At 38.1% G+C, this 27,235-nt stretch overlaps 1 protein-coding gene across 5 annotated transcripts in view; it reads left to right on the top strand.

The window, feature by feature from the left end:
* The window catches only part of NTM (neurotrimin), a 1,253,923-nt gene that overhangs the window by 1,211,308 nt on the left and 15,380 nt on the right, over positions 1-27,235 (top strand). For 3 of the 5 annotated variants that reach the window (XM_020963803.2, XM_020963806.2, XM_078147097.1), the window contains 4 exons: positions 13,559-13,693; positions 14,234-14,354; positions 21,552-21,703; positions 27,124-27,159. In XM_020963803.2, coding sequence (XP_020819462.1) covers positions 13,559-13,693; positions 14,234-14,354; positions 21,552-21,703; positions 27,124-27,159 — 444 coding nt within the window. The remainder of the gene's footprint in view (positions 1-13,558; positions 13,694-14,233; positions 14,355-21,551; positions 21,704-27,123; positions 27,160-27,235) is intronic. The other 2 variants (XM_078147098.1, XM_020963804.2) reach the window with 1 other exon arrangement.

Raw genomic sequence — 27,235 nt, 5'->3', positions numbered from 1 at the left:
GGTTATAACAAGATTCTCCTAGATTTCCATTTTGAGGAGCCAATGAAATTATCTCAGCTGTTATACATGCTAGAATAAAATTAAGCTGGAAACCAGCTGTGTCCTTGCTTCCTCAACATCTACATCTGTGCTACTGACAAGCTTAGTCTGAGGTGCCTAGATATGATATAGACTGTTATTATTATTCAATTACAGACATTTTTAATGTTTGACCTCTGAACTCTGAAGCTCAGATTTCTGCATTCCAAAAGAGTATTGATTTTGAAGGATGTAGCACCGGGCAAGAAGCATGCCCTTCAGTTGTCTGTAAACTGCTGAGCTCATCCCTTTTCTTGCTCCCTAGGGGATTTTGGTTCAGGTGTGAGAAAGTAGCCAATTCTCTTTGCTTCTCTGCTGTGCTTGGCAGATTCCACTTAAGGGAATAGCTGTATCCTGCAATATTGGCTGTAAAACAAATTTCTGTTAATGAAATCATATTTTCTTATTGATTTACATTATAAACCTTGAGATGGGTTCCCATGGGAAAGTAACAGGCCCCAAGACTAAAAATAAATCATACTAAGTATACAACAAACCTTTTAAAATTATATATTTAAAGGCAATATTTCTGAAAAGACATCAATAATAATAATATTCAAAGTAAATCAGAAAACAGAAATATTGTACTAATGTTTGAAATTATGAAGCAGAGAGTCCCTTCCTTTGGGAGCACAATGACATGAGAAAGAAGGCAGGAAACAAGCATTTATTAAGTGCGTACTATGTGCTAGGAACCATGCTATGCACTTTACAAATATTTTCTCATTTGATCCTCACAACAACCCTGAAATAAATGTAAAATAGGGATAATAATAGCATCTACATCAAAAGAAACTGAGGCAGGCAGAGATTAAGTGGCTTGCTGAGGGTCACAAAGGCTAGTAAGGTGACTAAGGTGGGATTTTACATCAGGTCTTCCTGACATGAGAATAAACTAAGTAAAGTGGATTGAATGACCCTTCAAAGAACTGGGTTCCTTTATTTTATCTTATTTTGATTTATTTTGTTTATTTTGTACTTTTGGGGATTATAATAAAGTATTTAAAAGTTATACGCCTTAATATAATGTAAAATTGTGAGAATTTCAAAAACATCAAAAAAATGCAATGGTCAGACCCACTACCTTGAAGATTTTCGTCTAAATTACTTAAAGCAAACTTTTAAAATATCATATCTTCTTATGAATTATTTTTTCATCTGTGACTCATCTGACCTAGATATAGCATGAGAATCCTAAGTATAAACCAAGCATAATTTCATCTTATAAGTGTTCATTCCAGTCTGACTGAAAAATTACTTTTCCATGTAGTGAATTCTGCTTCCAAAAAAAAAAAGTTTTACTGATGTCTTTTGTTTGTACATAGCAGCATTTCCCCAATACTTCCTTCCCCCTGCATCTTTTATCCAGTGAGCTTTCCCTTATAGTAAAGGGGATAATAAAATAAAGCCAAAAATACAACCAATTGACATTCATTGCATCTGAAAAGCAGCTTTCCACACTTCTGGTTTCCTACCTCTCTAGAAAAGAGAGAGGTTCATTTCCCCTTCTCTTCTTCAGAGAAAATATGGGTCATTGCTGTTATGTAACATTCCATTTTGTTTTATGTTCCTTTTTATTTTTGTAATTATTTTATATATTGCTTTTCTGGTTCTACTTACTTCGATTTGCTTATAAGTACTTATAAGTCATCACATATTTCTCTGAAATCCTTATATTCATTTTTATATAGTGCAATAATGTTCCATTACATTCATGTTCATATTTTCAGTGTAATGATATTCCATAACATTCATATTCCATAATTTATATTTATATTTCCTGATTAATAGATATGTACTTTGTTTCTAGTTCTTTGCTATCAAAAAAGGGCTATTATTAATATTTTAGCATATATACAATCTTTCTTTTGTCTTTACATCCCTTGAAGCATATGCTTCTCAAAAAATTCACTGGGGTAAAAGTTTGCACTCTTACTTTTTTTGCATAATTTCAATTTTTTCCCCAGAAGATTTGGACTAATCTACAATTCCACCAACCATGTATGAGCATCTTACCACAGGACCTCCAACACAAACCGTTTTCTATCTTTTGTCATGCTTGCCAAGTTACTGTGTGCAAGTTGAAACCACAGAGTTGCTTTCATTTGCATTCATCTTGCTATTAATGATTTAGAGCAGTCTTTTATAATCGTGTTAACAGTTTAGAATTCTCCTTTTAATCATTGTTTATGCAAATCCTTTGATCATTTATTTCTTGCCTCATAATGCTTGATCTTATATAATTTTGAGATTCTTTTAAATGCAGTGTATAGTTCAGGCTCTACCAATTATTCAGAAAATAGCTATTCAGGTCCCTGTGTAGAACATGTTCAACAATTTCTCAGACGAGTTGGAGAGAAATGGAAATAGAAGGGATGTAAGAAAAAGTCCCTATTCTCAAAAACAGCCCATGTGGGAAGATGAGAGTACATCTTAAAGAAACAATTACAGAACCATGCTATTAGGAAGATCACTTAGATTGTGAGTGAAGGCACGTATTTTCTAAACCCTTGCTCTTTCACTTACAACCTATAAGATTTTAGGTGAGTCATTAATTTTTTCCCCCTGGGATTCCATTTTCTCATATATATGAAATAAGGGTACCTGGTTAGGCTATCTGTTACAGTTCCATTCCAGATAAAACTTTACGTTTTTCTAAGTAACAAACCGTGTTGTACTGACTGCCAAGTACAACAGAAATTCAGAAGAAAAAACAAAGGTTAAGATCCTTTAAGGCTGCAATAGTCAGGTCAGGTTTCATAGAAAAAAGTGGGACTGGAACTGAATCTTGGAAGATGGATAGTACTCTTTTTGGTGATGGAAAAGGGTAGGGCCATTTTAACTAGGATGTACAACATAAGAAAAAGATTAAGAGAGGGAATTCGTTTGTGGAAAAGACAAGAGATTGCCTTGACTGGAGAAAAAGTACAGATCACTGGAACAGAAAAAGACCATAAAGATCAACAAGTCTGACAAAGCCATGATAAGAAATGAGAATTAGATCAATGAAGTGACTGGGCCAAGGTCACACAGCTATTTAGTGACACCCAGCCCAGCATTCCTTGCATTTCACCACATTATAATGTATATGTTAAGGAGTATCAGGAAGTGAAATTAGATAATGTATAAATGAATGAATAAAAAATAATAAGTGCTTACCATGTGCCAAGAAATATGCTAAATGCCAGAGAATGTGTGTGTGTGTGTGTGTGTGTGTATGTGTGTATATTTTTAAACAAAGCCAGTATCTCTCTACCCTCAAGGAGCTTACATTCCAATTGAGTGAGACAACACATATAGGAGAATGTTGGCCAGGAAGTGGTCCTGGTTTTCTAGAGCTAGATATGAGGCTAGTGAATGTGAGCATTTACACCAGAGAAATTGGCAAACACTAAAAATTGGGTCTTAATTTATTGTATTATTGATTATCTAGACTTAAGAAAGTAAAGGAGACATTCGGGCTGTGCTAGAGCCAATTTTAACAAGCTGATTGTTAAATTCTCAGTGTGAGCATTTATAACTCAGAAATGGGCAATCTTCATTCATCAAATAAATCATCATTTATAGTTCTGGGGATTGTCTGTACTTAAGAAAGTGTTAATAATGCAGATGAAACTTAAAAGTGTATGTACACATTCCCCCCACCCAGAACCCAGTTGTTAAACATTTACCAACACAGCCATACATGTGAACATACTCTGTTATATGTGTGTATATGTATATGTATATGTGTATGTGTGTGTTTGTGTGTGTGTGTGTGTGTATATATATATATATATGCATACATATGTATTATATACTCTGTGAATATTGCTTGAGCTCTGCAGGAGTGCAGTAGAAGATTCAGGGAATGAAATTATCACTAGACTAGAATCCTGGTGACTACAATATAGTCTAACAACAAACAAGCATTTGTATAGTAATTTAAGATTAAGTGCTTCCATTAACTATTTTGAGCCATACAGTACCCTAGGAGAAAATGTTAATAATGCATTAAAATGCAATGTTAAAGGATCCATTTGTTCCCCTCAGAGAGCTAATTGTTAAATATTTACCAGCACATCCATGAAGGGGAATGTTTTGATTTGGAAAGTTACTAGGATAGTGAATGCTAAGTGGGTAGGTTGGTTGATGACAGTTAGAAGATATGGGCCTGGAATCAGGATGATCTGAATTCAAATCCAGTCTCAGATACTTCCTACCTTTGTGACCCCAGACAAGTCATTTAACCTCTACTTACCTCAGTTCCTCTTCTGTAAAATGGGGACATAGTAGAGAAGGAAATGACAAACCACTCCAGTATTTTTGACAAGAAAACCCCACGGACAAGTCATGTAGAGTCAGATATGACTGAATGACTGAACGGCAATAAGGTAGGCTGGGAACAAACTATTTAAGACCTAGTAAGCCAGGTGTAATTTTGACTTGATATGATAGGCTAAAGGGAGTAATGTTAGGTACTTGGTCAGATGAGATATTCATTGTACTATTTTAGGAAGACTATTCCAGCAACTCTATCCCCAAGAAAGTATTTCCTTAAAAAAAAAAATCCAGCATTCTAAATGAAAATGTATTAGCCCTGTGCTATTTGTTCAAAGGGGATCAAATTATATTTTACCTGTCAAGAATTTGGGTCTCTTGGGAATTTATTTAATCAAGGGTTTCATTCAATACTTGAAGGAGTAGTTTCTCTGAAGATTTTTTTTTATTTGTTTGTTTTCCATGTCCTTTTTAAACTCTTCATGCCAATGATAGTGGCATGAATCTTCCTAGACTGGTAAGGATCAAGCAATATTAATGAAATAATTTGATTTATTATTTCCATAAATTCAGTTTCTAGCATTTCTTTAAGCAGAGGGAGGGAAAGTTTCCCTCCTCACCACTGAAAGCCAGAAGGAAATTTATGACTGGTGGGCTGATTTTCTTTTTCTCTGGCATTGTTGTAGATGCCTCACATAAGGTAAATATTATATGCGTAATAATTATTGGGAGATGTATCCATTTTGCAGTATCTTTTATTTTGTACTGTCATCTCAGGTTTTTATAGTTGTGAATTGCTATAGAAAGACTAAGGAAGAATCCCTTTGGTTTTCATAAATGGACTTAACTGTGAATCCTTCTAGAGCAGAAATCCTGCTCGATGTATTGAGTTAGGGGAGGCTTTTGTCTCCTAAATACCCACAGCCACCAACACTCTCTTCCTAATTGCACTCTACCTATAAAGGCAAGATGATAACACTGGAGGATAGATGGATAGATGACAGATAGACAGATAGACAGATAAAGATAGAGATAGATGATAGACACCATATACATGCCCGCATTAACACACGTGCCTTTCTCTGTAATGTGCTGCATCCTAGATTCTAAACACCCAGGTTTGCAGGCATATGTACTTCTCTGTATACCCAGGAATGTCTAAACATGAATTTCTTAGGGGAAGGCACTTGTCTGAGTGTGACATGAATAGTCCATTAAAAAAATAATAAACTTCTTCTCTGAAAACTAAGTATAGTCAAAAGACAATGTGATATTATTAACAATGACAGCTTGATAGGGGAGGTAAGATAGCCATGTGACCTTAGTGGGAGGGGAGAACAAGAGACCCAGAGGACTCTCTGTCCTATTGTTTTCTCGGTTCAGTGGTGGAGTACACAGCCTCCCAAGAGACTTAGAGTTCTACAAGTCATCTTTCCAACATTGGTGCTCAATCCAGAAACAGCTGTCCGGAGCTAATTTATTTCCTAATGCTACGGCACTGTTAATTTATAAATTACACTGGTAATTCGAGCTATTATTAATTTCAGATGGTGTAGGGCAAGCCTAATTAAAATATGACACCGATTGCCACACATATGTACCAAGGACTACCATTTAAAATTAATGGGAATATTAAGTGTGACACTGGTCTCCGAGATGCTTTGCACAGTAATTATAGTATCCTGGCTAGGGAAAAGTCTGACAAATGTGAGACTGGGGCAGGGAAAAAACCGAACCCCTCCAAATGACACAAAACTAAACTCATAAAATTTTCAGTTTCTGTTCTTTTTACAATTTTCTCCTTTCAATCAAGGTCATAGATATTTCTGCTTTTGGAAAAGATGCATTGAAAATAATACTGAATAACAAAAGTTGGCTGTTGATACTATTAGGAGGGCCATCACTTGGAAACAACTGAATCCTTCTGTGCAGTGCTGGGATCATTAGTTGACAGTATGCTGATTATTCACTGTGTGCCAAGTACTCTACAGAGCAACAGAAGATGCAGTCCTTGCTTTCTAGTACTTCATTTGCTAATGAACTAAGATAGGCATATATTTTCATCTCTTCATTCGTCTTTAGGTAGATCTTTTGTTACTCTCTACTTGAAAGGGCACTTGTTCTTGAGTTAGATGACCTGGGTTAAAATGCCATCTGGGATACTTAATTCCTGTGTGACCAGGGACGAATCCTTTAACTTCACCTCCTTGAGTCATGGATCTGGGTTCGAATATTGGCTCTACTACTTACTACCCATATGGCTTTGGTCAAGGTACTTGACTACTCCAGGTGTCAGGTCCTTGTTTGTAAAATGAGGGGGTAGGATAACTAATGATAGCATTTATTTAGGATTTTAAGATTTGCAAAACACTTTACCTGTATCACTTTTTATCCTCATGAAATCTCTGGGATGTAGCTGCTATTAGAACCCCCATTTTTCAGATGAACACCCTGAGTTTGAGAGAAGTTAAGTGACTTGTCCAGACGGAGCCTTTTAGCTCTAAATCTAACAAACTCTAATCCTATGACTAAGTAGTCCCTAATGTCCCAAATAGCCCTAAATATGTGATCCGATGAGCTTTATGCCTCAGGGATAAAGTTATCTTTTGCTCTCTAATTGAAGAGAATATGTTTTGCAAGTATGGGATGTCATTTATGCATTTGAGGTGACTTGTTTCTGGGAATAAAGGGAAGAGTTATGTAGACCAGTGGAATAACTCAGTAGGTCCTTTATATGGCACCATCAACTCACAAGGGAAGGCTACATGACCTAACTGGTGACACTTGAGGGTAGAAAGAGGATCAAAGATGCATTTGATGTCTGGTCATTGTCACTGGTAATAAAAAGTATGACCAGAATCTTGAGGAGATATTAGGTACACAGACAGGAAGAAGAGGACTAGGATGATGCCACAGTAAACTGCCCCTAGGATCAGATGCTCTGTTACACCAAGTTCTTACTAAGTCTTCCATCATCAGTCCTTGTATCAGGGAAATTCAGGGATACTGAAGAGGATCAGGTGTTATATAAGGAGGAGTGGGGTTTTACTCAGGCATCTCTTATTGTTTTCATCTTAGATCTCACAGGCATGAAAGCACCGTCAGTGAAGTTGCATGTGATAATGGGATATCAGGGGAAGTTTTTGGAATATTCTAGAAATAGGAGGAATTTCAGGGAGATAGAAAGGAGGCAGAGCACAAACAGATTCTGTCACAAAAAAGACTATATCACACCCCAAATGAGAAGTTTCTCTAGACAACAATAATGTAAAGGACATGTAAGTTCAGGTTAGTTTGATTGGGAGAAAAAACCCTCTGGTCCCCTATTTCTGTTTTTTCCCCCTTTATTTTCATTTTATTTTTTCTCAATTACATATAAAAACAGTTTTTAACATTATTTTTAAAAAAATTTTAAGTTCCAAATTCTGTCCCTCCCTCCCTCTCTTTCCCACTCCTTGAGAAGGTAAGCAATTTGCTATAGATTATACATGTGCAGTCATGCAAAATATATCTCCGTATTAGCCATTTTGCAACAGAAAATATACAAAACAAGAAGATTAAGAAAGTAAAAAAGTATGCTTTGATCTGCATTCAGACTCTATCAGTTCTCTTTCTGGGTGTGGTTAGCATTTTTCATCATAAGTTCCACAGAATTGTCTTGGATCATTGTATTGCTGAGAACAGCTAAGTCATCCACAGTTGATCATTGTACAATGTTGTTGTTATTGTGTACAATATTCTTCTGGTCCTGCTCACTTCACTTTGTATTACTTCGTGTAAGTCTTTCCCTGTTTTTTCTCTGAAATCAGCCTTCTCATCATTTCTTATAGCACACTAGTATTCCATTGCAATCATATACCACAACTTGTTTAGCCATTCCCCAACTGATGGACATCCCCTCAGTTTCCAATTCTTTGCCATCTCAAAAAGAGCTGGTGGGAATATTTGTGTACAAATGAGTCCTTTTCCCTATTTTTAAATCTCTTTAGGATACAGACCTAGTAGTGGTATTGCTGGGCCAAAGAATATACACGAGCCCTTTGAGCATAGTTCCAAATTACTTTTGAGAATGATTGGATTAGCTCACAACTCTACCAACAGTGCATGTGTCCCAGGTTTTCCACATCCTCTCCAGCATTTATTATTTTCCTTTTTGTCATATTAGCCAACCTGATAGGTCTAAGGAGGTACCTCAGAGTTGTTTTAATTTGCATTTTTCTAATTAATAGTAATTTAGAACATTTTTATATGACTGTAGATAGCTTTAATTTCTTTGTCTGAAAACTGCCTATTCATATCCTTTGATCATTTATCACTTGGGAATGAATTGTGTTCATTCTCTATATATCTGAGAAATGAGGCCTTTATCAGAGAAATTTGCTGTAAATCTCCCACCCCTGCTTCAGCTTCCTGTTTTTCTTCTAATCTTGGCTGCATTGGTTTTCTTTGGGCAAAAACTTGTAATTGTTGCGATTGAAATTAAGGTAAACTGAGGTGCAAAGTTCTGTGCACATTCAATTTATTGCTAAAACTAGCAATTTACAATAAAAGGGGTCTTTTCAACTTCTGTATAAGCCAAAAAGACCATGAGATAAGGCTTACTAGCCTTCATATTTGGAAAGTACAAGAGAACAAAGAACAGGTCGCATCGCAGATGGAAAATAATATGATTGACTGAACATCTGGAATGCAGGACTGGCAACAGCCCCTCCTTCCATCTTGTTGCTATGGAAAGCTTGTTGGTGGTATATGGAAAATCCATTGGTGGTATTTAGCTGCATAACTAGTTAATGTCAAAGCAATAACAAACCAGACTTTCTTGAAGGACAGTCAGTGTCATAGAGATAACAGACCAGACTCCCTAGCATCTACCTGCACCCTTCAAGAACAACAGATTTCTTCTAATTGTATAAGGACAGCTAGTGGTACAGAAATAACAGTTTTCTTTCAATTAAAGTGACTTATAGGGAAACAACTTTTGAACTTTAACTCAGAGAGGAACTTCTGTACTCATGAACTTCTGAACTTAACTCAGGCACAAAGAGACATAGCTCAGGCGATCACAGAATAAAATAAATTACAGAATGGAATCAAATATAAAATACTAAATAAATATTTGATTTTTCATAATTTAAAACAATAAAAATCATCCATTTTATATCTCATAATGCTCTTTATCTCTTGTTTAGTCATAAATTTTTCCTTTACCCATAGATCTGACAGGTAAAATATTTCATGTTTCTCTAATTTGGTTATGAAATCATCCTTTTTCTCTAAATCATATACCTATTTTTGTCTTCTTTTTGGTATGTGAGCATGAGGTGTTGGTCTATACCTCATTTCTGCCAAACTGCTTTCCAGTCTTCCCAGCAATTTTTATCAAATAGTGACTTTTTGTTTTGAAAGCTAGGATCTTTGCATTTATCAAACACTAGATTACTATAGTCACTTACTACTGTGTATTGTATACCTAATCTGTTACACCGATACACCACTCTATTTCTTAGCCAGCACCAAATTGCTTTTATTGTTACCACTTTGTAATACAGTTTGAGATCTGATACTGCTGGATTACCTTCCTTCACATTTTTTTCAGTGATTCTCTTGATTTTCTTGACCTTTTGTTATTCTAGAGGAATTTTGTTATTTATTCTAGCTCTATAAACATTTTATTTGGTAGTTTAATTGGGATGGCACTGAATAAGTAAATTAGTTTAAGTAGAATTGTCATTTTTATTATATTGGCTTGACCTTCTCATGAGCAATGGATGTTTCTCCAGTTGTTTAGATTTGACTTTGTGGGAAAAGTGTTTTATAATTGTGTTCATATTGTTCCTGAGTTTGTCTTGGCAGATAGACTCCCAAGTATTTTATTTTGTCTGCAATTTTTTTAATGTAATTTCTCTTTCTGTCTCTTCCTGCTAGACTTTCTTGGTAAGGGATAAAAATGCTAATGATTTATTTAAGTTTATTTTGTAAAATGCAACTTTGCTAAAGTTGTTGCTGCTAGTTTTTTAGTTGATTCTCTAGGATTTTCTAAGCATACCATCATATCATCTGCAAAAAAATGATAGTTTTCTTTCTTCATTGCCTATTCTAATTCCTTCAATCCTTTTGCTTGTCTTATTGCTACAGCTATCAATGCCAATATAATAGTGGTGATAATGGGTATCCTTGCTTCACCCCTGATCTTATTGGGAAGGCTTCTAGCTTATCCTCATCACAGATCAGGCTTGCTAATGATTTTAGATAGTTACTACTTTTCATTTTAAGGAAACTCAATTTATTCTTTTAGTGTTTTTGATGGAAATGTGTGTTGTACTTTGTCAAAAGCTTTTTCTGCATCTATTGAGATAATCATATGATTTTTACTGTTTTTATTTTTATTATTAGTATGGTCAATTAAGCTGATAGTTTTCCTAACATTGAACCAGTCCTACATTCCTGGTATAAATCCAACCTAGTCATAAGGTATGATCTTTATGACATATTGCTATAATTTCCTTGCTAGTGTTTTATTTATAATTTTTGCATCAATATTCATTAAGCCCTATTTCTATTGAGGTAGGTCTTCTGAGCTTGAATCTGTGCTGAATGATCACCTCCAGCCATGTTATGGTGATTATTAACAAGGTCAGTGTGACCCAGGTACCAGATGGAGAGCTTCTATTGTTAGTGGTGGTTTAATGAAAGATATTTTTATAAAATTCCTTTTATGTGATGTTTCATTTCTTTCCATTCTTCTCCCCTTGCTGTTGGGTGAGGACAGGTTCTAAGAATGTCTTGTCAACAAGCACAGATCTTTTTTTAAAGTGCCTAGTGTACCCATTAGTCTGTCACCCTCAGGAAGATTAGATATTAGATATGAACAATATTACTGTATATTCGGGCATCCACAGTCTATTTCAATGGAAAGCTGGCAGTTGAATAGCTAATGTGCAGGTGTGAGGGATCATACATGTAAGATAGCAACTTTTAGTAATTATGCCTCAGGGATAATTACTGACTGATATAAAGAATCTCATCAGAAGATAACTGATGCTGACAATTATCAGAATAATTATTCCATTATTTCAAAGACTGATAGCCCCATTGGTGAATATTTCTTGGAAGACAAGCTAAGCTGGTCTGGGAGAATCACATAACTTTCATTTTTTAAGGTGGAAGCATTGGTCACTGCCCTTTCCTTCATCTCATATCTAAATTTGGTGTGACCCACTTCAGTTTCCTCTTGTGGGAATCTATTGGAGAGAGTTAACCCTGTTTGCTTTTGTCTGAAGAGAGCAGAGATCTTGGAAGATGCTATGATTTTTCTGGGCATGGATCTATAGGAGTAAGCTAGAAGCTCCCCCTGAGTCAGAGAGATTACTATGGAAATTTTTCTGTATAGCCAAGTCTTGTTGGTAGATGCTTTCCTGACAGCTTGCTCTGAGGCCTTTCCTTCCTTTTAATTAGAGAATTATAACAAAGAAGAGAGCATAATATTAGTAATTTAGACAGATGTAACAATACAATTGTCTGAGAGCCAGCTTCCATCCCAAACCCACAAGCCCATTACCAGGTCCCAGTTCTCTTTGACTCCACCATAAAATGTATATGTAGATAGATAGATAGATAGATAGATAGACGGATGGATGGACGGATGGATGGATGAGCAGGGCACCACAAGAGAATCTTATTCTCCAAGGCATACAGAAAACAAGTCAAATGTGCCCTGGCCCAGTGATAGCTGATTTCTCCTATCCAAGGACAAGATTATCATACCTCACAATATAAGGAAGGAATGGAGGGGGAAATAACTAGATGTTGTAGAGGTAAATTTTCTTGGTAGGTCACTGGAAATGTGACTTGCAATAAACTTTGCTAAAGTTGAAAAAAAACTAAGTACTCAAAAAGAGGGTAGTGAAAATTATAACAAGCAAATAAATGATAGGCCTTCTCTGCTGTCTCTTATGGGCCTGCACCCACTGAACTGCCTTACTAAGTAGATAGGAAATCTCAACAAAGAACTCAGACAAAGTTTATCTTCTAGGCCTGATCATGCCAGCACCATGGACAGAGGTTCCCTCTATTAAGGGGTTACTTCAGGTAAATTACCTCATGGAATAGTTATTGATCCCATAGGTCAGTAACTGAATTTAGTCCATCTAAATCTTCTCTCTCTCTCTGCTATCATCCACAATTTCATTTGATCCCTTACTCTTAGTGGTTTTTTTTTTAAATTCTTTATATGCATTTTTGTATGTCTACATTTATTGCTAGGTAGCTGCTGCTTTAGTTATTTTAACAGACTCGCATCCATGAATATGATATTATAGGTTATGAGATATAGAATGTAGAAATGGAAGAGATCATTTTAGAGATGAAGAAAATGAGACAATGAGATGAAGTAACTTCCACTTGGCCACAAGTAAGTACCAAAGCTAAGATTAGAATCCAGGTATCCTGATTTCGATCTAGTGTTTATTCTACTATATAGTTAGTTGCCAGTGCATTAAACAATGCTCCAGAACTGAGTACCTATCTTTGATCCAGGAGTTTAATGGTTTGTTAGAATCATGATACTTCAAAGACCAATATAACAAATCACACAGTTCTCTAAGAATCATACTCAGAACTGGTAGTAATTCAAATAATGTAGTAGGTCCTGTAGGAATATCAGAGAGTAATACAAGGTAGAGGGATCAGAGACATTTCATGATTTTGGGGTGACCAGTCTTTAAAAATGGCTTAATCCTGTGTAGACACTATGAAAATTTTGCCCCAACCATGTATTTTAAGTCCTAAGCCTGGTCCTAGAGTGTGATATTATGGAAAGAACACTAGACTTGCAGTGTTTCTTAAGCTTTTTCATCTCAGAACCCCTTTACATTCTTAAGAATTGAGGACCTCAACAAGCTTTTGATATGTGAGTCATATGTATTGGTATATACCATATTGATTTTATTAAAATCTCAGTATAATTATGAAAATAGTGTTGATCTCACAGAATTTCTGAAAGGATCTTGGGGGTCCTCAAGGGCCCCAGATTGCATTTTGAGAACCACTGCTCTATTGTGATCCTGGGCAAATCACTTCACTTCTCTTGTCTGTGAAATGAGTGGGTTGGCTGAGCCAAGTGATTTCTAAGTTTTTTTTTCCAGCTCCAAATTCTTTGATCCTAATTTCTCCTCTCACTCCCCCACCCTGTCTCACAACATCTTCCTATTTCTTCCTGCAGCTGTTGGCTTCATGAGTGAAGATGAGTACTTGGAAATTCAGGGCATCACCCGGGCACAGTCTGGAGACTATGAGTGCAGTGCTTCCAATGATGTAGCAGCACCAGTGGTGAGGAGAGTCAAAGTCACCGTGAACTGTGAGTGTCCTTAGGGTTTCCTCTGTCCTCTGATTTTAGTGGGAATGGTTTGGAGATATGGCAGACATAAAGAGACATCTTTTACACAGATCATTACTGACCTGCAGTAGGAGAAGAATATATTATCCATCCTCCTGGGCCCGACTGAGCTGGTTAGCATCATCACTTAGGAATCTTCTCAACCTAAGGTCTGCAACAACCATCCTGTCTAGTCAGGTAGCTAAAGTGTCACCATGAAATGCTTAAAAGAATATTCTCAAAACAAATGATTTTTAATTGACTGGTAACCTAAGGTGCTTCAAGGAAGACTAAAGCAAGAGGTATTACAGCAGGGATATGGGTGGAGAGTGATGCCAAGTAAGACAATGATTGAGGGAAAACAACTCCTGAAAGACAAGGAACATTCCACTATGTAAATAGGTGTATCAAAGAGTTTGACAATGAATACTAGTCAGGGAGAGGGCCGGTGGGGGACTTTGAAGCTAAAGAGCAGTAAGAGTTGACCTTCAGAATGCTCTTGGTACTTCTCTCTCTTTCTAGACCCACCCTATATTTCCGAGGCTAAGAGCACAGGAGTTGCTGTAGGACAGAAGGGAACGCTGCAGTGTGAAGCATCTGCTGTCCCTTCAGCAGAATTCCAGTGGTACAAGGATGACAAAAGGTAAACAGTCTAACGGGGCCAAGAGGAACTACCCTCTAGCCTGCAGGCTATAATCTGATGAGTAGAGATGAATTCTGGTCAAGCCTGCCTCCAATCTTCTCTCTCTCTCTCGCTACAGAAAAAAGCCACCAGTGGCTAAAGCTTTGCTTGGGATTCCTAGATTAGGCCCTTTTAATACTGCTGGACACAACTGTCCCTGGTCTGTGAACTGAAGAAAACCATAGTATATGAAAGCAAAACATAAAGAAAGGCTACCAGAAGTGTTACAAATCCTGTTAAAAGGCTAGGAAAGATGTTTGCTGCCTCAGACTATTTTTAACTTATTCTCAAAACTGTATTAAGAGTTTAGGGATGGACAAAGGGACACTGGGTGGGTTCAAGAAGTCACAGATACTTAATAGATCTGCAGTTCAACCACAGAGAATATCGGTAGCTCTGTATAAAAAGGTTAGGGACCTGACTTAGCCCAGGCTTTGTAGTAGGCTGTCCTATTCTGTCACAGTAGGAAGAAAGATGGCAGGCGATGTGGAGGAAATCTAGGTCTTTAGTTCTCTCTATTGTAATGGGTATTATTGGGGTATTTGTTGTGATTTAGCAAAGATTAAAATTCCTTACTGTGAGGAGTTGTAAGGAGGCCTTTCAGCTCAGGGTCCTTCACTCCGAGTAAGGGCAGGAAACATTGCTGTTACCAAATAACTATTATAAAGCAGCTGGAAAAATAAAGACACATAGAAGACCCAACCCTTGGGCCTAGACCATTCTGTTAAGTCAAAAGAATAGAATGCCAAGAGCCTTAAATTTACAAAGCAATAAACTGGCAAAGAAAGGGCTCTCAGAAGCAGAAAGATCCAAAGACAATGGAGAGTTTGACCAAGTGAAAAAGAGGTTATAGATTAGCTATGGATGAAAAAGAGGTGAGGGAGGATGGGAGGTGGAATGGGGAGAGGGCCATTTACTGTCTCATTCAAAGAATTACTGCTATGTCATGACTTCCTTTCTTAAACCAAACTTGATTTAGGATTTATTTATCATCAAGTCACTTTGCCATTAGATTCACAAATCTCATAATGATTCCAAATGATGAGCCAGTTATTTCATTTATCAAGGCTGACTCCAGCTAAATCCTTAGTGAGGGATTTCAGAAGCACAACTCCCAGGTTACGGACAAAGAAGCCAAAACACAGACAAAGTACAGAGGGCTGGAGCAGGGCAAAAAATAGAACTAAAAAGTCTTGCTTCTTAGCCTGCCCAAGGAGTGATACTCCTCGAGTGAATAAAGAGCCTACTCTTGGGAATCCCATTTTAGCAGGTTTCTCCTGGTAGAACTGATGGAGCTGAGGTAAGAGGGGGTTTTAAGCAGATTTCCTGAAGTCACAGAAAAAAATGGTAAAGGACAAAATGGAAGCCCTTCAATATCTGCCTCAACCATATTCCTTGATTTTGATTCTTTCTAGAAGAAAAAAAAATGAAGACAAAGAAAATGAAAGGAAAAGAGTAAAGTTTTAAAATACATTGAGAGAAATGAAACTCATGGTAGGCAAAAATAGACAGTAATGAGTAAATGAAAAAGAAAAACAAACCTCCCCTTTCTCTTCTCCCAATCTCTTGCTATTTCTGTAGAAGGGGCAACACCACCTGCTGTTATTTACTGGGGAATTGAAGGTAAGAGGGCATCACATGAGAGAGTTTCCAGAGGCTGCTGACACAGGGATTTTATACTTCTTTTCTCTGCCTTACTCTGTTGGCACCACTTCTCTCCTTTCTTTTTCTTCTCTTCATCTCTCCTCTTTCTTCTCTTCTGTTTCCTTTCTCTCTCCCTTTCTCCACATCTTTGAGTGTCTCTCTATGTATTTCTCTTTGCCACTTTCTCTACCTCTTTCTCTCTATCTCTGTCATTTTCTCTTTCTTTCTGTCTCTACCACTGTCTCTATCTCTGTCCTTGTTTCTCAACAGAACGCATACTTTGAGTCAGGAAGATCTAAGTTCAAGCCTTTCCTCAGATACTTACTAGCTATCAGACGCTGGGCATATCACTTAACCTCTCCCAGCCTCAGTTTCCTAATTTTTAAATAGAAATAACAACACCTACCTCACAATGTATTGGTGACTCTGTGACAAATGAAAAACCTGAGAGACAGTTTCTGGGTAATTAATAATTTGTTAATTAGGATAACTGATAATAAACTGATGGTCAGTAGTTTCTCTTCGTAACGAAATACAAACCATGGAGAGGCTGAAAGCCGTAATATACTTTTACAAAGGGGGTTTCCTTTCATCCCTGATTGGTGAACATTTCTTCAGTTTCTCCTGCTGAGAATATGACTTGAACTTGAGATTCAGCCAGCTCCAGCAATCTGGTCAGGGGAATCCATCTCTATTCAGACCCTTCTGGTTGATTTTCTCCTTCATAAGCTGGGTCATCCTAAACTCCAATAGAGGGGTACAAAAACAGGGGATGATTTCCTTGAGGCAAGAATTAACCTAGATTAGATTCTGTTTATGTTCTAAGCAGAAGTAAAGACTCCTAGTTGAGTGGAGCCCCTCCCAAGATTTAAGAGGATATTCTGGGAGTATTAGGGACATCTTGTCAATCAGCCATGTCCTTCAGAGACTGACACTGGGTGCTAAATAAGGAGATAAAGGAGAAAAAGCTCTTAGTTTAATAATTGGTTGTTAAGATAATGGCAAAATAATAATTTCTCTCAACTCTCAAATGAAACAACATGCTTTGCAAACCTTAAAGTGCTATGTAAATGCTAGTTATTATTATTGTGGAGTTGTCATCTCCCTGGCATCTGACTTAATCAGAACTTCACTGCTCTTGAGCTTCCTGTCACTGACAAACTCTTTCCTGTTAGTAAGCCTGTCAGATGATGTCAGGGAGTGAACCTGCAGCTCAGCCAGAGCAGAGGGAATCGGGTAGATAGGGGACACTTTGCAAGGTAGATAGGGAGCACTTTGAAATAACCTCTTTCTCAATTTTCAGTAGGTGAGTCATCTTCAGTGGCAAATTGGAAGAAGGTTTCTAGAGGGCAGTTTTTGGATGGGCCATGGTGGGGGCTTTGAATCTACAGACCCAATGGATCTAGGCATCCACATCTCCCTGTAGGCATTGTCAATCTAGGGGACAAGAAACAAGCACCACACTTAATAGGGGCCACCTTGTTGCAGGGACAAATTAGCTAGGGCAAAGATCAGAGCTGAACTGAGAAAAATAGAGCCCCAGAAGGAGAAGGAGGGGCTGGGGACAAAGTGGCTTGGGAGACAGGAGGAACTACACTGTGAAAAGAAAAGCCTGTGATTCCGAGAGCTGCAAAGTGCTGAAAAGTGCTGTCAGACCACCCCACACTGCTCTTAGCTAAAGACATTTCAGAGCTGTCAAGCTGGAACCTGCCTCCTGATTAGTGTCTCTCCTCATAACACAACCCATGTTCAATTCACAGCTCAGGCCTGATGTGAAGCATGCCTCAGCACCTGATAGATGATGGAAAAATGGCAAACAGGAAAGGGGTGCTTAGCTGGCAAAAAGCAACCTCCTTAACAGGACAACTTTAATTACTATGTTATCCCCTGGAAGATGGGGGTCTAACTATCATGCCTGGGAGTTTGGGTCTGCATATTATTAAAACAGGGAGTGATGACACGTTCACTCGATATTTAGTGATGTACAAATTACATTGTTTGCTTGCTGTGTGGTGTCATATTTACACAGCTTATATTATGGGGTCAGAGGAGAGTCCCTATTGCCAAGGTTCTTGTACCTGACCCCTGCCTCTCCAGATTGTTTATTTAACCCCCCCACTGCACCTTCAGGGGATATGTGCAATATCTGAGGGTTCAAAAGACTGTTCATAGCTTCATGATATCTTAATATTCATGATATCTTCAAGATATCTTCATGATACCTTGGAGTAATGGCAGTCTGTATTCTTCCTCCTTCTTTGGCTTCCATGACGTGACCATTTTCTTGTTCTTTTTCTACCGATTACCTGTCTTTGCTCAATGTCCTTTGTTTTATCATTACTCATTTCTACTCTGCGTGCCTTCTCTTCTTACCTATTTTATCATCTTCCTTTAGTGATCTCATCACTTCTTTTTGTGTTCAAGCATCATTTCTATGCAGATAACTTCAAAATCTACATATCATCCCCTAATCTGTCTCCTGAATTCTAGTTCCTTATCAACTACCTGTTCAGCATCTCCAATTGTATGTTTCATTAGCATGTCAGACTTAAAACAGATCTTATCATATTTTTCCCTAATTCTATCCTTTATACAAACTTCTCAAATTCTCTATTTCTGTTCAGGCATCATCATTCTCCCAATCATTATGTTCATAGCCTTGGAGTTACCCTTGTCTCTTCCATTTCCTCCAACTGCCCCTCTTCCCTGCATAACCAAAAAAGTTGCTTAAATCCTGAGTTTCACCACTGCAACATCTCTTGCATCTCCCCCCATCTCCAGTCCCAAGGCTACCACTCTCGTTCAGTCCCTTCATCATTCTCATGTATTTCATCAATCCCGACACTCCCAACCATTCTCTACATAGTTGCAAAAATAATCTTACTAAGATATAGGTCTGATCATGTCAGTTATTTGCTCAAAAACGGAAAGAAAAAAAAAGCAAACTCCTTAGGTTGGAACCAGATTTTGAGGGACTTTAAATTCCTGGCCAGAATTCCAGCCTTACTTCACATTATTCATTTTCAAGCATTCCATACTCCAGCCAAACTGGACGATCAGCCAGTCTCAGAATTTAACCCTACAGCTTCCACATCTGGGTATTTACACAAGCTGTCTCCAATGACTGGAATACCCTCACTCTTAATCTCTGTTTCTCAGGATTCTTGTTGCCTCTGGTGCCATGTTCTCCAAGAAACCTCTTCCCCTACCCACAACTGATTTAGCTGTCTCTCTCTCTCCTTCAGTTACTTTATCCCCTACTTATTTTATGCACATGTTATATGTCTTCAGATACATTTAATTTAGAATGTAAGTTTCTTGATGCAGGATTTTTTTTTTCCATTTTTGTCTGTGGAGCCCTACCTAATGTCCCAGATAGTGTCTTGCATGAGAGAGAATGAATGTGGTCCAATTGAAAGAGTTCAGTGTATGGAATCAAAAGACCTGAGTTCAAGCCTTAGTTATGGCACTATGACCTTGCCTCGTTAACCTCGGATAAGTTATTTCATTCCTTATTCAGACCTTATTCATTCATAAGGTCTCACTATCCTTATCTGAACAATGAAGATGTTGGGCTAGATGATCTCTAAGAAGCTGTTAAACTCTAAATACATTAACAAGTAGCAGGAACTTAGTAAATGTTTGTTGATTGAACTTGATAATCTCTTATTTTGGCTAGTTTCCTTGACAAATGTCTTATCCAGGTTCAACTAATCCATTCAGACCACATCCAGGGTGCTTTCACCTGCTACATGAACAAGAGTGCCCTGGATGAATAACCTGACTCTTGCTGAGTTCATTACGTTATCATTTCATAGTTCTTCTGGCCATAGTGTGAATCTTGTCTCATATTCCCAGGATGGACAGAAAAATTGCTTCAAAGTGGGCAAAAGATTGCCTTAAACCTTTTCCTACTACATTTCCATATACTTTGTAGAAGTAGAGATGATAGGAGATTCTTTATTACTAATAATATCTTATGTTGGTATTGGGGTAGCTAGGTGGCACAGTGGATAGAGTGCCAGGTTCAGAATCAAAAAGGCTTATCTTCCCAAGTTCAAATATGGCCCCAGACATATCCTAACTTTGTGATCCTGGGCAGGTCACTTAACTCTCTTTGCCTCAGTTTCCTCATCTGTAAGATGAGCTGGAGAAGGAAATGGCAAATTACTCCAGTATCTTTACCAAGAAAAGCCCATATGGGGTCACAAGGAGTTAGACATGACTGAAAAACAACATCGGTACAGCCCTTTATGGTTTGCAAAACATGTTACATACATTTTCACATTTGTTCCTCACAACTCCTCTATGAGGCAGGTGTTATTATTATTCCATTTTTTTCAGTTGTAGAAATTGAAGCTCAGCAAGGTTAAGTGATTTACTGTGGGTTACAGGACTGTAAGTATCTGAGACAAGATTCAAACCCAGTTCTATCTAACCCAAGTCTAACATGCTACCTCACTCCAAGTTGCCTCTAATTGGAAAATCTAACAGCCTTTCATTATGGCCCATAAGAATGCAATACTCTCAAAAGAATGTCTCTTCCATTCTCCATAACTTTCAGCCAGATTCATTTATCTTCTCAGAAGACCCTAAATATACCTCTTTAGTACCCATTCCCCAGAGGTGTTTAGAAAAGATTTCTCACAAAGGTCCCCCAGTCTACTTCTTTTCCAAGCCTAGAGTTATATTTAAGCTCAGGAAGATGTGAACAGGAGAATATTCCATGTCTACCTTAATCACAGTATTAAGTCTTCCAAATGGGTTTCCTGTACTTCTTCCACCAACACTTGCCCTGTGCCCCTAGAAAACATACCCCATTGCCTTTCAGGTTTCTCTCATAGGAAAGATGGATGACAATCTCTGCCCCTTCTGTTCCTTCCAGGTCTGAGGGAATGGGAAATGAAATCATTGGGAAAATGCTTTGAGGTCTGGTGAAGAATTGTGTTGCTCACATATATGGAAACAAATGTTCACTTAATCCCCTCTGGATATTTTTCTCTTATAATCTTTGTTATCATCATCATCATCATCATCAAAAAGTTTATGCTTTGAGCACTTATTATGAGGGTAACATTATTCTAGGTGGTATGTATTGTTGTTGACTAGTTGAATAATTGTCAAAAGCAGTCGTTCTTATGTTCAAAGAAGATATATGTGTGTATATGTATGTATATATGTATACATATATACACAATTATATGTGTAAATATGCCTATATATATACATCAAGTATACACCTTGTATATTGTGTGTATCTGTATAATCAACCAAGGGACGACCACTTTACAGTTGATGTCTTCAGGGTGGAAAAATAAGCAAAAACAGAGAAATAGATTCCTATGTGTCAATGTATATGAAATCACACTATAGAAGAGTAGGAGGAATGATGTTTATAAGGTCATTAGACAGTAGACTATGACAGGACCATACATTTCCAAAAATGTCTTGTTTTGATGGTGAAATTTTGACCATCTCCTTTCTTTTCCTTTCTCTCCTTTTTTCTTATCCCAGGCTGGTTGGTGGACAGAAGCGAGTGAAAGTTGAAAACAGACCATTCCTCTCAAAACTTATCTTCTTCAATGTCTCTGAACATGACTATGGGAACTACACTTGTGTGGCCTCCAACAACCTGGGTCACACCAATGCCAGCATCACATTGTTTGGTGAGACAGAACCCCACACTGGACAGGGAGGGGGACAACTTACGGTGGAGAGAAGGAAAGGCAGAGAGTAGAGATCTTGACCATAGAATCCAAAGCAACCATATGAGACAGATAGGGAGTGAGAAGGCACACACAGACAGAAACACAAACATATATACATGCAAAATAGCCCCTCTAAAGAGCTCAAAGATGGGTGCAAGTGTGTTAGGGAAACCTAGCTGTCAAAACATAAAGTTTCTTCCTTGTACAGATCCTGTGATCTGGATAGTAAGAAGGGTGTGGTGGGATGGACTGGGGAAGAGCAGAGTATGTATGAGAGACATAGTGGATGATCCATAAAACAAAACAAAACAAACAAAACAACTCTGGCTTGTTCAAGCTAGATTCACATGCTAAACAGCAAACAGTCACTTTTCCCAATGTTTGCTTTAGAAAGAGTATCAAGGAAAGTGACTTTCATTTGTGAGACAGGAATCAAAGACATTTTGGGATTCCAGATAACTTCAGTTTTCATGAGAGAAGATAGTGGTCAATGGGAGGTTCTCAGGAGTTGTATTTGTGGCAAGGAAGCTGCCTAAAACAATAAAGAATGGTCTGTACAGTCCATTATCCTGATTAATGGTTAAAATCCATTCATTCATTCACTCATTCATTCAACAAATATTTATCAAGCACTCAATATGTGCAAGTCACTGTGCTATGACCCCATTACAACCCTGGCCAGCTGTGTTGGTATCTGCATCAGGTGAGTGCACCTCCTTTCCTGACCCTTGTGTACAACAGCCTGAAGATGGAGGTCGGGTTTCCCACACTTCTCTCAGTGGTGAAACAACCTCCCCAAACATTACTGAGTGCATTTTCATAATGCCCAGTCACTAGCAGAATTTTCAGGGGTTCAGATAATTGCTTCATCCTTCCTTCAAGCCTGGGTGGGTGTAAAAATTCTCCACAACCTTGGACCCTACAGAATCAAGTTCTCTATGCCCTTTATGTAAGTACTAATTTCTATCTCACTGTTTGCTAAGCTTTAAGGGGAAAGGAAGGAGCTAAGTGTAAGGGAAGGATTTCTGAGAAACTGGCACAAAGGGAAAGAATAGAAAAAAGGAAGAAAGGAAAGGCTAGCCCAGAGGGAAGTCACTAGTTAAGCGCCCTGTGGCTTTTTCTTGGTCCTTCTATCAAAAAAAAATTATTAAAGATTTGGACAACAGTATAGATGACATGCTTGCCAGATTTGCAGATGATATATGACATGAAGCTAGGTGGGATAGCCAACACATTGACCAACAGAATCAGAATGCAAAAACATTTCATCCATTTAGCCTAATGGGCCAAATCAAACAAGATGACGTTTCATAGGGATAAATGTAAAAATAACTACAAGTGCAGAATGAGGGAAGCATGATTTTACAAGAAATCTGGTGAAAAGGGCATGGTGATTTTAGTATATTTTAAGTTCATTATGAGTCAGTAGTGTCAAATGACAGTCAAAAAAGCTAATGTAGTCTTAGATGGCATTAAGCAAAGAATGGTATCCAGAACAAGGAAGGTTAGAGTCCATCTGTACTCTGATTTGATCAGGCCACATCTACAGTAATAACACTTTATAATTATTACATAATGATAGTCCAGTTCTGTCTACCCCATTTTAGAAAGGACATTGACAGGTTAGAGTGCAACCAGAGAAGGTTGAAAAGAATGGTAAGAGGATTAGAGACCATGCTGAAAGATTAGTTAGGGGAACTGGGGATATTTAGTCTGGCAAAGAGAATATGTAGGGAGTCATGATAGCTGCCTTTAAGTCTCTCAGGGCTGACATTTGGAAGAGGCATTAGATTTGTTAGCTTGCCTCCAGGGGGCAGAACTAGGAGCAATGAGTGAAACTTGGAGAGGCAGATTTTGGCTCAGTATAAGAAAATACTTCCTAGTAATTAGTGCTGTCCATAAGTGCAATGGGCTGCCTTGGGAGATAGTTGATTTGGATAGAGACTGGAAGTCTTTAAGCAGAGGCCAGATGACCATTTACTTCTCAAGGGTGTTGCTTCTGACTCTTGCTCAGGTAGATATTTGGCCAGTCATCTCCAAGTTGCTTCCCAGCTCTGGGATTCTATGATTCTATTAAAATCAACTTTTAGTTAAGAGTTGCCAGCAATCCCATCCCTCTGAAAACTCTCCTTTCTGCTTACCAAAACAAGCTGTACTTTGCTTGTGAAGGATAAGCAGACAACCCTTGCATCCACACATCTCAGATCACAAACCACATTTTAATCAGTTTGTTCCTTACTCCAGATATAAAGTAAATCCATTTAATGGGGTTATAAAGGGAGTGGGAATAGTGAGAGACCCGTCTTTAATCCCAGAATTGGTTTATCAGAATAGGAACAGCTGGGATGAGAGTGACTGATCCATTCTGATGAACCCCCACAAGAGGACAGCTACAATTGTGCAACACTACTGTCAAGCCTTTTTTTTGGGGGGGGGGCAGGTGGATATTGGTATAACCAAAGGGGCCAAGATCTGAGAGGAGGAATTGGCTGTTTCCTCCTTTTCTTGGAATTGTCCCCCAGTCTCTTCCCAAACATATTTCCATCTATTTGCCTGTCTTTATCCTCCTGAGTCCTCTGGATGTTTTGACTAGAATGTATGTAGTATTACTTTGATGAGCTTTCTGATCTCTCCTTGATGACTGGGCTTTTTTTTTTTCAAAACAAGGACTAAATGATTTTTGAAAAATAAGTGGAACAAAGAAAATCTGGTGGGGAGAGAAAATGGGAGTATTGAGATTCATATTTAAGTCTGCTTTTCTTTTTTCCAGAAGACCCATGTGTAAAGGATTCTATCCTAAGGCAGCAATAAGGAATTAGCATAATCCACAAAGTTCTCAGACCTGCTCTTTAGCTGAATGATGTGGAATCCCTCCTTCCAGAGGTCCTGATCCTCCCTCTGGAGGTCCCCAAAGCTAAATGCTGCCACTAAGGAGGCATATTATCTCTTTTCCCTTACCATATCCTATACTGGAACTAAATGCTGCCTCTATGGAGGCATATTATCTCTTTCCCCTTACCCTTTACACTTGAGCTACCTTAAGTTTGAACAAGACTATTTACTTATGAAAAATTTCCAGAATGAATCCATCAAGGCAAAGTAATGAGAAATGCTTAGCAACGATTCTCCCCAGGCCATTCTGGATAATGCCTATTTTCCTAGAAATCTCCAATTCCTCTAATCAATCAATAAGATGAATGTAGATCTCAAGAACTAATCTCTTTCACCCTGGTCTGGAAAATGAAATTTAATAATCTCTTCTAATACAGTCTGTTGTCTCACCTCAAGAAAGTGTCAGTTTAGTGTTCACCTCCCCAGTCCCCAGAAGCACAGTACTCATGTCTACACTCTTCATTTTACTGGGCTTTAAAGTTGTAAGGTTCCCCTAAAAGGTGGCCACTTAGAGTGGGAAAGTTCTCTAAGTCAAAAAAAAAAAAAGCAAGACTTTGAAATGTAATCAGCAACTTACTAGGTAACTTCCTTCCTTCCCAGTTATGAGGATGTGATCATTTAAAAGAAAAGATACAGATGAATATAGTTTTCCCTTAACCAATAAACAACCACATAATATGCCAGTAGCTGTGTTTGGTGCTAGGAATATGTAAAGGCAAAAAAGGAAGAGTCCCTGCCCTCAAGGAGCCTATATTCCATTGAAAAGACAATGTATATATATACACATATGTATATATATATACATATGTATATATATACATATGTATATATATACATATGTATATATACATATGTATATATATACATATGTATATATACATATGTATATATATACACGTATACACACACACACACACACACACACACACACACACACACACACATATATATATATATATATATATATATATGTATATATATATATACACATAGAAAATAAATGCTGGGCAGGCAGGTGGACAGGCATTAGTGGCTGGGAGTACCAGGAAGGACCTCAAGTAGGAAATGGGAAGTGGCATCTGAACTAAGCTTTGAAGGAACCTAAGGATTTAAGTGACAGTGGTGGGGAGAGATGACATTCTAGGCATTGCAGACAGCCTATGCAAAGACATTAAAACAAGAAATGCAATGTCATGTATGAGGGGCAGCAAGAAGGCTAGCTTGGCTGGACCAAGAGTACAGGGAGGAAAATTATGTATAATAAGCCTAGGAAAGTCAGTTGGAGACAAGTTGGGGAAAGCTTTAAATAGCAAATAGAGGAGTTTGTATTTGATCGTAGAAAACAAAATATCTCCAACATACACAAAGATATCCCCTTCCTTTTTAAAAATCTCACCAACTCTCTCACCTTTCCCCACTATACACACATAACCCATATTTACACATGGCGCCTATTCTTTTGAGATACGTCCTTGATGACTTTTCAAAAGTATTCTGTTGCCATTGTGTTTTCAATGTGATTTTATGCTATATTGTTTCATGACTGTGTGTGGTCTTCTGCACCAAAGCTTTAGTGTTATGGTTGGATCTTGAACTATTTAGAAAACACACAGGCTTAGTTCAAGGAAATATCAGAAGTGCCCTTATTTCTGTATCATCAAGTGAATGGATGTAAGCTTGGAAAGCAGTATCTCATTTCAGGAAAATGTAGTAGCCTCTTTATGAAGATTTTTGTGATTTTTTTCCCCCTGCAGCATCCCAGCAAGCCAGCCAGGTTACAGCCATCTCACTGTCAATTCGCTCATAAACCAAAGCCTCTTCCTATCTGATCTGGACAAAAGCATGCTTCCCCCAGTGGAAAGCAAAGGGGCACAGTTGCTGTGTAGCCTCCCTTCATGGCCATGAATCCAGAATGTGTCCCACCTGTCCTGTGAAGGGGTAGTTTCTGAATACATGAGCCAATTTAGGGCCTAGGAGTTTTGTAAGGGAATCCTAGTGATCTGTTACCAAGACAATGTACTTCAGTGTTGGGAGACATTCCTCCCATGAGAATTTGGAATAAGTGGATTCCTAAAGTTAGGTCACAGTTTGGGGTGGGGAATTAAGTAGAGGTAGGAGGGGATGCAACACAGGGGCCATGGCCCTTTGCCACCAACTCTCCAACCCCAGTCCAGCAAAAGCAAAGGGCAAACCCATCTGCACTAATGGGGAGTGGGATGTGGCAAAGAGTGGAAAGTGGTCACTCTCAGCAGGAATGAATGCCAAGCTACAACTTTGTGTGACATGCTCATTGTTCATCATGCTGCATTATGTTCATTTTTCATATTCTTGCTGTCTCTCCTTGCCTTACACCATGCCATTCCTTTTTTTATTCAACATGTTTGTGAGGCAGTATACAAACTATATATAATCAATATATAGGTACTGTATATAAATATATATTATGTTTTCATTTTTCTCTTCCATCTTTCCCTCACCTGGTTTAGAAATTAATGAGCCCACAAGCTCAGCTTTGTTCCAAGGTCAGTATTGCTCTTGCTCTATGTTGCCCCCCTTTTCTCCTCTTCCTCTTCCCTAAGTTCCCATTCCCCTACCCTG

The sequence above is a fragment of the Phascolarctos cinereus genome, unplaced genomic scaffold (assembly GCF_003287225.1).
Source record: "Phascolarctos cinereus isolate Bilbo 61053 unplaced genomic scaffold, phaCin_HiC Scaffold_726;HRSCAF=1367, whole genome shotgun sequence".
Classification (NCBI taxonomy): Eukaryota; Metazoa; Chordata; class Mammalia; order Diprotodontia; family Phascolarctidae; genus Phascolarctos; species Phascolarctos cinereus.
This window is presented reverse-complemented; position numbering and strand designations above follow the sequence as displayed.